The sequence below is a fragment of the Aplysia californica genome, unplaced genomic scaffold, assembly GCF_000002075.1.
Source record: "Aplysia californica isolate F4 #8 unplaced genomic scaffold, AplCal3.0 scaffold00477, whole genome shotgun sequence".
NCBI classification, from domain to species: Eukaryota; Metazoa; Mollusca; class Gastropoda; order Aplysiida; family Aplysiidae; genus Aplysia; species Aplysia californica.
Window position 1 is genome coordinate 439,771 of NW_004797747.1, and position 12,016 is coordinate 451,786.

General features: G+C 37.0%; 1 protein-coding gene across 1 annotated transcript; it reads right to left on the minus strand.

The window, feature by feature from the left end:
- Positions 1–8,974, minus strand: LOC101861835 (metallophosphoesterase 1; the record flags this gene model as incomplete). Its single annotated transcript, XM_005105556.3, is given in 9 exon segments — positions 1–1,468; positions 3,060–3,200; positions 4,084–4,206; positions 5,144–5,212; positions 6,354–6,552; positions 7,104–7,245; positions 7,796–7,866; positions 8,105–8,265; positions 8,865–8,974. Coding segments are annotated over 9 exon segments (1,155 nt in total). The 3' UTR covers positions 1–1,315.
- Positions 8,975–12,016: the final 3,042 nt, after the last annotated feature.

Here is a 12,016-nt window from a genome sequence, read left to right on the forward strand (position 1 = left end):
TCCACTGCAGTGTCTTTATTAAATACCTTTATTATAATGATAGATACGGAATGCTAGGTTGGTACTGATTCCTTGCACAGTACTAAACACACAATGACAATGACAATGACAATGACAATCTTTATCTGGCACATTGAAGAACACAGCAGAAAAAAACGAAGAAAATCATATTATACAGTTTGTGTTTACAAAAAAATTATCCAGAAAATCTTTGGCTCAGAGTTTGACGCGCAAAAAGCCGCCATTGCTTATAGTTGCTGGTTGCTGTTAAACACTCTGTCATACTTAGGCCAGTCCATGCCTTGATGTTATCGGACCACATTGTTTTCAGTCCATCTTTGGCCCTTTTTGACCCACATCTTGCCTTTGATTATTTTCTTCATAATGGTCTGAGGGCATCTGGTACATATGACCAAAGTACTGTAATTTTCTACTTTTCATTTCGTTAAACAGGGGTTGTCCTGAGTGGAGAATCAGACACATCTCATTGTTAGTCTTTTTTGCTTTCTAGTTAATTCTGGCCATTCTGCATTAGCACCACATCTAAAACATGGACATTTTCTTATCTTTTTTTCTTTGTTAAAATCAAACAAATGCACTGCAAACAAAGAGTCATTTATAATTGTACTTAACGTAAGGTATATTTAGCACATTTCAGTTCTAGGAGCAATGTTCTCAAACATGCCACTGAGGTAGCTGTGCCAAACACTTTCACTAAACATGCAATCAGGATGAAAGCCCACTATGATAAACACTTAAACAGTTTTACATTCACTCTTTTTCCTCCAATATTACTTTTCAGGCACAACCAACATCAAATAAAAAGTGCAAAGAAATGCTCCTAGCATTAAGCATGTTTTCAGTCTCCTCCTCAAACAGGACACATTTAAAACATTACCATGGAAAGATATACAATGTCTCTGATTTGTGAATATACACTAAAATCAATACAATATGTTACAAAATGAGGTTTAAAAAAAAATCCAAGACAGTTTATTAAGTCATTTAGCCATAACAAAAAATAATAAAACACGTTCTTTTTAACACAGGTTTTTTCCTGGGTGAAAGACAGTAAGTAAATCTACTGACAAAGTTGTTCCTGGTCATGTAAAGTACAATGAACAGGAAATGAGAGAACTCTATAAAGATGATAAAGGTAAATGCTTCGTTGTGCTTTACAACAAAGGTAAAATGAGTCAATGGGAAGTAAATTTGCCTTTGTGATACAGGTATTTCAGAACTTGACTTTTTAAAAACCATACCACCGTCGTTATCTACTCATCCATACATCCTTCAGGCAATAGTACAAAAGATGTCACCAGAACTTTTTCCTTCTTCCAAGTCCTGATGAAGGCCAGAAGAGACTGAGAAATGAGACAATTCCACCAAGGATGTAGATGTTCATGATTGTACTCTCCTTTGGCATAAAACATTGAGAGACGACATGATGATTGCTGTCAATGCGGGCCTGGAAAAGAAGAAATACAGTTGGATTACATTTTGGAGTGTACATGTAATTGAGCCTCAGTCATCATCATCATCCAGTGCCAGATCTGCAACAGACATCGGCGATCGTGGTTTTCCATTCATTTCTTTGCTACTCTTTGTAGTCTCCTAAGAAACCACATTTCTGTTGCTTCTATTTTATTTTCACTGTCTTTAGTGATTGTCCAGCATTCACAGCCATATAGAAGAGTTGACCAAACATAGCATATCAGGACTTTCATTTTGGTGTTCATTGAGATGTTTCTATTTTTCAGGATTGGGCTCATTTTATTGAAACTAGCCTTAGCCATTGTAGTTCTCCTTTTTATTTCTGTGGAACATTTGGCGTCAGATGTTATCATATATCTGAGATATTTAAACTGTTGGACTTGTTTGATCTTTTCACCTTTGCTAATGGAATTACAACTAGGGTTTGCTGCTTTTTTGGATATTACCATGCATTCTGTTTTCTTTACATTCAACAATAATCCTTTACGTTCACTTTCTGTTACAACAGTATCTAGAAGCAATTGAAGGTCCTTTTCGGAGCCTCAGTACATAATGCAATTTTGAGAAATGTAAAATCCCTATTCTTTTTGAATTACGAACTGCATTGTGTAATAATAACATTCAAGGGTATTCTCATTATTGGCAACAGTTTTCTTGACACCTTCATCTCATGAAAGAAGGGAGAATACTGAAACATCCTCTCTATGAAGAAATATAGAAAAGAAGGCTGAAAAAAGGTGGCCCTTAAACACAGACACAAAGATGCCAGTTAGAAGGATACGATCCAAACAAACATCACTTTTAAAACTTAGAAATCTTCCCAGAATATCTGAAGCATTGTGGCGAAATCAGGCGCTCGTCAAAATGACGATATCAAAGAAACTAGCATATTTCCATCGGTTTGGCAATTTTGGCTGAACACCTTCTAGATCTACATCCATTTTAAAACAAATTTTTGTGTGGATTTTACTGAAAAATGTTGATTTAAAGCACACAAAAAAAGTGTTCAGTTTTTATGGACTCTTAAGCTATGAAAGTCATCAAACTTTGGCGGCCATTTTCTCGCTAATTCTACTCTGAAAACAGGCAATCCCCACCTCCTTCCATTGTTAATACCTCGACTTCTATTGAAAATAAATGGGTATTTTTTTCATCAAAGGATAGACTAACAATAATAATAGTAATAATAACAATTGGAAAAACCATTCTTCATTTTATTATTATCATTATCATTTTATTATTATTATTATTATTATTATTGTTGTTGTTATTGCATCATGTTCTGTCGTTTGGGGTTTATTTGTGTTACATTTGTTTTGTTTTTTACGGCACTTGCAACACAAATAGGTCATATAAGTGCGGAAGATTAGAGGCGTTACATGAGAGGACCATACAAAGAAAAGGAAAAGAGATTTTCTAAGGATGATCGATATTTGATAGGAAAGAAGAAGCAAACTACACGAGAGCACCTGCCTGCAAACCACCCACTAAAACATCAGAGTGAGAGGACCCGCTTGGAACTGTACGACAAGCAGAGTGCACACAACAAACAAGACGAAACTGACCAGTAGCAAAGTAGGATTGTTCCTGTTGCGCCAGCTGAAAGAAGCGACTGACCACTCTGGGACTCCATTCGGGTGGACGAGATAACAGCCATGGTGGGTGTGAGCACTCACAACAAGGCGTGGTTGTAACAGGGAAAATAACTGGAAAGGAACAAAGAGCTATGAAAAAGATTTCTGTACTTATGAATATAGTGTAAAGCGCATAGAGCTTGCTTTCAAAAGGGGACATGTGCTATACAAATGCTATTTATTATTATTATTATTATCATTATTATTATTATTATTATTATTATTATTATAAGACAGTAGTTTAAGTGGTAGCCAACCAGTAAACATCTTCTTTCCCCATCCATCTTCATAGTAACACTCTTGGCCAGCCACAATATTTCATATTCTGAATACCAGACTACTGAGAAACAGACGTATTTCCTTCATAAACAATGAATTAATATTGGGAACATCAACTCACGGAGAACCATTCAATGCTGGTATGAGATAGTTTTGCATAAACAATAAATGATGTTAGAATGTGTGGTTTTATGTACATTGCAGCATACAAAAGTGGTGAAGCTAACGTTTCGATGGACAGCATAAAAATGAGAGTGTCGTAAAGAAAGATGCTGAAAATAAATAACATCTAAGCTATTAAGTTTTAGGATGTAAGCACACTCAAATAACGTCCAGAATCCGACAATTTGCACAATATTACATTTGTCAGATCAAGATGATAACAGAGTATTTTAATTTCATATTGTGATCCTTAAGGCTGTTAAAATATCAACAAAGAGTGAAAGAAATAATTAATCAGCAGGCCTCTGAAACACAATCAGTTACAAACTGGATCAGTATATGTGGAATTTCAGGGTCTGGAACTGACTAGGGTTCCCATTTCAACGTTTTGAAAAATTTCTTTCCAGTTGCATGTAAAGTCCGAAGGTCAATTGCTCTCCCTTCAAAATTATTAATCCAGAAGCAAGAAGAGCTTTAAAAATCAACAAAAAAGAGAGAAAAAAAGGAACGTTACTTGGTTTGAGGATCTCTGATCAAGGCAGTCATATCGAAGTCGAAAAGGAATGTTTTTCTCTTCTGGGGGTGCTGAATCCTCAGTATTGCACACAGAATCAGATTGTCTGTACATCGGGAAGTGCTGTCAATGACACACAAGGAAGGACATTCAATAAGGCACTTTCAGGGAGACAATATTTGGAAAAGCTATAAAAGTTTTTTCAGTTCATAGTTGCTGGTAGCTAGCAGTCCAAAAACCTCTCAAAATTTGATTCTTTACAGTGCTAGTCTGATTACCAAGAATAAGCAGTTTTTAAGGCATTTTCGAATTTTAAAGTAAGCAAAACAGAAGGTTATGCTGTCCCTGTCGTATAATGCAAGAAAAATTCTGAAATTATGCAAAATGAGCTTAAAAATGTGAAATTATGCGATTCTGTTAATTTTAACAAAGAATGATAAAGGAAAATAATCAGAAATTATGCAAAAAATGATCAAATTTTGCTAAATTATGCGGGGTGCATAAAACCACGTGAACACGTTATGGAACTCTTTTGAGATGTAATTTAATGGGGACTTGTCCAAACATGACAGGCTCTATTCCCGACTGATCAAGGGAATGCCCTCAAAGTGTTCAGAGAACAAGAATACAGAGGACGATGACTCTGAAAGCAAGCGCAGTTCTTAGAATTGAATGAAGATGACACTCTAGCTGCCTGGCATATAGAGGCATACACATAAAAAAGTACATTGTTTCAAGAGACTTACTATGCTGACAATGTTCTTCCTATTGTAGGCAGAATAATGAAAGGTATGCAAATGATTGTATGAAGAGATTTTCGGAAAAAGGGGAAAGGGGTGGAGAATAATAGCATGTTCAGGGTGTATGCTTTCCTGGTTATGGACTCAAAGCCCTCATTATGCAACAAATTCAATATAATTAAGACACAATTCATCCCAGATGAGAACTAAGATGCAATAAAGGCATACGGGTACTAGATCTAGTATTCAAGCTCAAAAGCAATACATATCATAAATAGACTTGGACATGACTATAACTTTTTTTTATTAACCATACGGACCTGCAAAAGAACTGGCTTTGTGTATTGTATGCCTTGAAACTCAGAACAGCTGTCATCACTTGAAGATCGCTGAGTACAAAGAAAAGATGTATATCAACTTGAGCGATCATCATAGACAGAGCAAAAAAAAAACTTGACTTCTCACTGCCAAGACTTACACTGGTCATTTTTAACTGTAAAATGAAAAAAAAATGTCTTTCTTTTTTACTTATACTGGAGCCTGCTAGTACTAGTAGTCTCCAGATTGATTTCTCTTTGAACTGCAATTTTATGGTTGAGACGTTCTGACATGTGTATTAACAATACAATACTTTCATGTTCTGAAAAAGATAAGACATCAAAAAGAAGAAACATCAGTGGTATAAGGTTAGTCTGAGGGACTATCAACCATAAGTTCATGGGCTCGAATCCTGCCAGGATCCCAACCTTGTAGTCTTGGGAAAGGCACTTCATATGAATTTTCCTCACTTCACTCTGGCGGAAATGGGTACCCAGTTAAAGATTGAGAAAGATCTTGCAATTTTGATAACATTTGGGCACATGTGATCTGCAGCTTGCACTGTATGTCTCGTGGGAAGCCCATAATGTATATGAGTATTCTGGGTTCTGCTGGGACAATAGTTGTAAAGCCTATAGAGCGGGCTGTAGAGTATGGATATGTGGTGTATATGAAAGACACTTTACACTTCACTTCTCCTGTGGCAAAACAAATCACCAGCATATTATTGAGAAATCTGAATGAACTTCACTTTGAGGTTAAAATAGAACTCTGTCTCATATTTGTTGGGTACAACTGAAATGCCAAGTGATGAGCTACACATACAAATACAAGTTTGTGCGCAGGACTTAAATTCTTTCAGGGGCACTTTTCTTGTTCACTTGTGGTGGGGGTTTTTTGTGTGGAGACGAAAGCAGACGACAGAACATTGTTAGAGGGCAGGTAAGAAGGTGAAAGGAAAACATTTTTAGAGAAGAACATTTTCCGTCGCTGTCCAGATTTGAACCCGGGACCTATTAAATAAGAGGCAAACACAGTTGAGTAACCTCTCGACCACAAGAATCCCTATTGTGTGTTATTTGCTAAAAGACTGCAATGGGTAACAATGACATTGACAGGTCTAGCTGTAGTATCATCAGTTTCACTATGAAACCGGGATAAGTTCCAGACCTATAATAAGACTACTCAGACATCAAATAAGTGCAAACTCACCTTTCCACAGTTACGCAGCTGAGCAAGCTTTGTGGCTATTTTCTGCAACTGATCCTCCGCAGCTGTACAGAGAGTACAGTGGTCACCTTCCATTGCCATTGAGTTGACAAGCACAAAAATATTGTTCTTTATCCGCAACATGCGAACTGATGGGGAGTCAAAGCTACGTTCAAACCTCAAGTGCTTGTGGTCTGTGATCCTAGAAAACAGGAACACTTTTAATCTTCTCTGCCTTCTAGTAACTAGGCCTTTCAAGTATCAAGTGGCATGTGGTCTGCAAATGCTAAAATAATGTTAGCACGCTGTTTTGAAGCAGAAAAAGACTCTATCTTAGGCAGATGAGGACATCTGAAGATGAACTTTGAAACAAGATTTTTACAAAACTTATCTAGTACTCATTATCTTCCTTCACAAAATAGTATGGGGCATTCAATATTACCTCCAAGAGTGAATATAGTGTCCACAAAGATTAATTACTTCTTCAAATCAAGTGAAAAGCATTGCTTGGATATAAATGCTATTTCTATGTGATAACATTCTCTTCCAAGAAAATTTTTTAACTGGGAAAAGAAAAACTATATTACAGGAAGGTCAATTTCTCAAAATTATCACTAGAAATACCTTGGCAATTTGATAACATCTTCTTGATATGCCTATATGACACTCCTAAAAATTTAGAAAAAGTTTCCACATATTTGTAGTTACAGATACACCACACCATGCCTTTGCAAAGCACAATGCAATACTCACATGTAGTGAAAACCTTCATCATGATTTCCAGATACAACATGGAGTTCTGTGCCCTGTGGCACGGCAAACATAGATTTGAATCTAGACACGTGGTAGTTAAACTCATCATCATCACACCATTTGCCTTCATCCAGCAAGTCACCTGTGCAAGACGAAGAACAAGACAGTTTTACGTCACCGCTTACAGTTAAAGCCTACAAATATTATTTTAGTATTTTTATCTGAACATACGAATCTATCAAAATTTAGCAATAAGCCAGGACAAGGCTAGACAAAAGAACATTTTTATTTTAGTTCTACAGCTTTTATAAGTTTCTATAGATTTATTTTAAAAATAAATATATAACAAAAGCAATCTTCAGAACATTTATCATGGCCAGACTTATAAATTATTCTGAGACCATGTGACAAATATGTTTATCATATATCTCATCTAAAGACTCTCCACTTATTACAAACATGACTTGTTATTAAGAAAACAAATATACCCAAAACCAAAAGAACTTTTTAGAAATATTGACCGTTTCTTCGCATATTTACTCTTTTCATAGACAGCTCTCCAGTTTCACAGAAAGGACCAACAGTCCATTAAAATAGAGTAAAGTTTCAAGATTCATGAGAAAGAAACTCTAAACTGGGACAAACTTTAATAGACTTGCTCATCATCTTTCAGTGTTACTTCAAGCACTTACCTAGTACAAAGACTACATCGGGCTTGTGAATGACCATACTTGTCTGGAAGGCTTGTTTCATCTGCCATTCCCTGCAGATATGGAAGTAAAAGATGACTTATAATATAAACTATTTGTTGCACTTAAATACGAAAAACAAATCAATCACACCATAAAGCAGTATGTCATAAATAACTTTCTAATAAATGCCTTCCAAGAACAGCAGACCCAGAAGGTAAAAAAGTACTTAATCAAAACTCCTTTGAAAAAAGCCAAAATAAGTTAAAACAAGCACTAACACAACTCAAATGATTTATGTTTCACACTTACCTTCTAAGTTTATCAAACCAATGACCTTTTCTAAAGCCCAACAAATGAGTGTCAGCGATGAACATGACCTTCAGTTGACCCTTAGAGTGACCTCTGGGAGAAGAGGAGACTGGCAGCGAAGGCCAAGTACATTGCAGCAACACCACACAATAGTGTATTACCTTAAAAAAGGAAACAAAGTAAATATACTATTTTGACACTCTATACTAAGGCATGGTGGTAAGTGGAGCAAACAAAAATTTTCCTCTATTCTTTCTTTCACATGATGAGCAGGACTGTGTAAGTAAGTCCATTAATATAATATTCAGCGTTTCTTTTTCAAAGTGACAAAGATATGTTAACCATTTCTAACACACAGACTGGAGTGAAACACAGCAGGGAATCTACAGTCATGATAGTGCCAACTCAAGGGTGGAACCAAAGTTTCAAGACAATTTTTATAACACGAAGTTGAGCAACATGGACAGCTTTTCCCATTGTCTCATTGAGACAAACTGGACAAAACTTGAGGTATACATAAGAACATCTAAATTGTCATGCCCACATCTCAATTTAATTTGCTGTAAGTGAAAGCCATAAGAGTTGTTTTTACTTATAGAATGAGCTCTATGCATATATATATATATATATATATATATATATATATATATATATGACAAGACGAAATCCACTTGACGAAGGAGCAGCACATGCTACACTTTTATGCATTGATCAACATGAAGTATATATATATATATATACCATACAGCTAAACAGTTACCTCACAGTACAGGAAAAACAGGAAGGCAATGACCACAGCTCTCACTAGGCGACGGGACACTGACTCAAAGCATCTTTTTTCCAATATTCCCATCATGACTGCCTGCAGCACTCTAAGTCTAAGTCACCATTCTCAAAATCAAGAGGTTCAGTTTTCCTGTAAATGAGAAAACGTTCAATTTCAATCTACCTACACACTTGTTAATATTAAATTCCCTATATGCAAATCTCCATGATAAAATCATAATCAATTTCATAGCAAAATGACTGTATGCTGGTGTCTGAACGAGCTGATCAACTTAGATGTAGATCTAGATCTAGATCTCATGTCTATGTGTGACAATAATCAGCTGACACATTTATGCACCACAACAAAGATTTCGATAAAACCTGACTGGTCATTTCAATGAGGTCGACCAATTCATACTTTTTCAAAAGTCTTTGAGATGCCTTACATTATTTTATTCTTGAACTAGATTTAGAATCTAGATCTAGATATCTAGATATATCTAGTCTACATCTAGATATAGATCTAGATAATAGATCTAGATTAGATTTCTAGAGATCTATTGGCAGTATTGGCGTTTCACTTTTTTCTCAAGTTCGAGTTCAAGCCTCAGCCTCAAGCAGCTGTTCCCACGGAAATTAGCCTAATCATTGTCCTTAATGCAACAACCCACAATATCTACAAAACCATTTAACTTACGTCAGTATTAAAGCACTAGTGTCATCAATTGACAATACTCTCACATACTCGATTTATCAAAGACTTTGGAAGAAACACTTTACAGATTTCGTCTTTTACAGTCTCAGTCTTGTGTGTCGTCGTGTAAATATTGGGAGAGACTCATAATGTACCGATTAGCAGTACAAAAAAAGTCCGGAAGTAAAGAAACGTCGCTGGCTTGTTCGCATAGTTCAAGTCTATGGTAATGCATGAATGGCGACTGCTGTACGTACAGTTTTGTTCAGATATATTGCTGTTTGTCCGCAGTTCAACACCACCAACACAAACACACACACACACACACACACACACACACACACACACACACACACACACATAAAACATACACATACACACACAGTTATGATCATAATAATATTGTACAGGCCTATGTATTATACTTTCTTCCTTCTCATGTTGCAGCCACGCCAACGGTTTTAAGAGAAATCTATGCAGATTTAAGTGCCCCGAAACTGCATTTAATTTGTCTTATCTTCATTCGATTCATTATTTTCTATTGTCTCTCATATATTCGCTTTCTTTAGTTTAATTGCCCATCTTTCACCTTCGTACATGTCTGTGTCTGGTGTGACCATAAAGGACTCCCACTACATAACTTCACCCTCGGTGCATACTTGACCACAACCCGCTTTTCTCGAGAAACAAGTTTTCACATCGAGTGACGATTGGAGCAAGTGTACGTAGCTACGGTGCTTGACTTTGAGATCAGTCGCTTAGCCTTTTTTGAAAGGCTTATCATTAATGTTCAGTTGGGTTGAAGTCATGAAAGCCAGTCGAGTCGGGTGGGTGGTAAAAGGGGTGGTGGCGTGCCCTGACCAATTAATTAATAATATATTGAGATCACTCGGAATATAAAGGATGCACAATGACTTAAAAGACAGTGAAACGCACATTAAAAATCAAACAAACAAACAAACAAAACGTGACGATACATTATAATGAATTCAAAAGTATTATAATCTTGTTAGTGGCAATACCACGTTTCAAACAATGAAAATGGACTCACCTATGCGTCTTTATGCACGTACACGATTTGTGTCCCTTGCTTTTCATGTTGAACATTTTGCCGATGACGTGGGCTCTCGTAATCTAGAGGTACAATGCTCGCCTCTCAGTCAATAGGTCCAGGGTTCGAAACCTGACAGCTCGGCGGGAAATGATATCTTTTAAAAATAAATTTCTCCTTTCACTTCCTTTCCTGTTAACATCCAGCCATGTCCTGTCGTCTGCTTTCGTCTCCACTTTCTCCCCCACCTCTAATCCTTTATTTGCCCCATTCATCTGGGCTGCTTACTCCTTCTGCTGCTCGTCCTTTGGCTCCTTCTCGTTGTCTTTCAGCCAAATTACTGATCTTAGGGTAGATAAGATCTAACACACAGCCTTTTCAAATAAGGGCTAAAAAAAATCGGGAAAAGGGGGGGGGGGCGTGCTCAGTCTACGCTTTGGCCTGAAACCGCGAGATTGTGCAAACTTGATGTCAAGCGCTCGATGTCTAATCACATGACACAAAGCGGTTTCAGCCCCCGAGCCTAATAGAACCTTCAGTGCTTTGTCTAAGCATTATTCAGTGTGTGGCTTAATTGAGGAACAAACCAATGAAGTTGCATCCTCCCTGACGGAGGGAGCGTCTGATTGGACAGAACTATGGCCGTAGCTAATACTAATAGTTAATAGTACCAGAGAGGGTTTACAGTGAAACTCTCTGATAGCACTAGACACACAGACCAATCAGATCACTTTTTGGGTTATTGTGCTTCAGAAATTTCGTTCGTTCCACGGAGTTTCACTTTTTGTCGAAATATATTGTTATGTTTTGTCCCTTTAACACTGTTTTTGGTGAAATGTTTTGTTTTGATTCTAGTCACAGAAGTTAACTTTTCGGTGAAGAAAACCAAGTGGGGCAGAAGCTGCAAGCTCCACCCCTCAAGACGCCGCTGCTGAAAGTGGGTTGTTGGCGGATAATCTGGTTTGGTTTGCTCCTTCTTCCCTATCGAACTCTATATTCTCTATCCCTCCTTCTTCTTATTTGTGTCAATTTCACTCGTAAGATAAACTATGATCTACTACCGTTACTCATGTAATATTTTTACAAATCTTGTCGTGTCACGTCATTTGGCTGGTCATTCCTGTCTTTTTAGTTTTTTTAGTGAGAGTTTTACGGCATTTGCGACACAATAAGGTCATATAAGTGCCGAAGATTAGTGGTGTTACAAGAGAGTAACAAACTCAGGGAGATAAAGACGATAGATGTTTGATAGGAAAGAAGGAGCAAACCACACCAGAGCACCCGCCAACAACCCACGCATTCCAGTCTGTGCTGCGCAGTCAGGACAGGGAATTGAGTTGAGCGCCAATACCAGAATTTTTCAGGCCAATTTTTGTCGTACGACACGGTCGTTTACGTG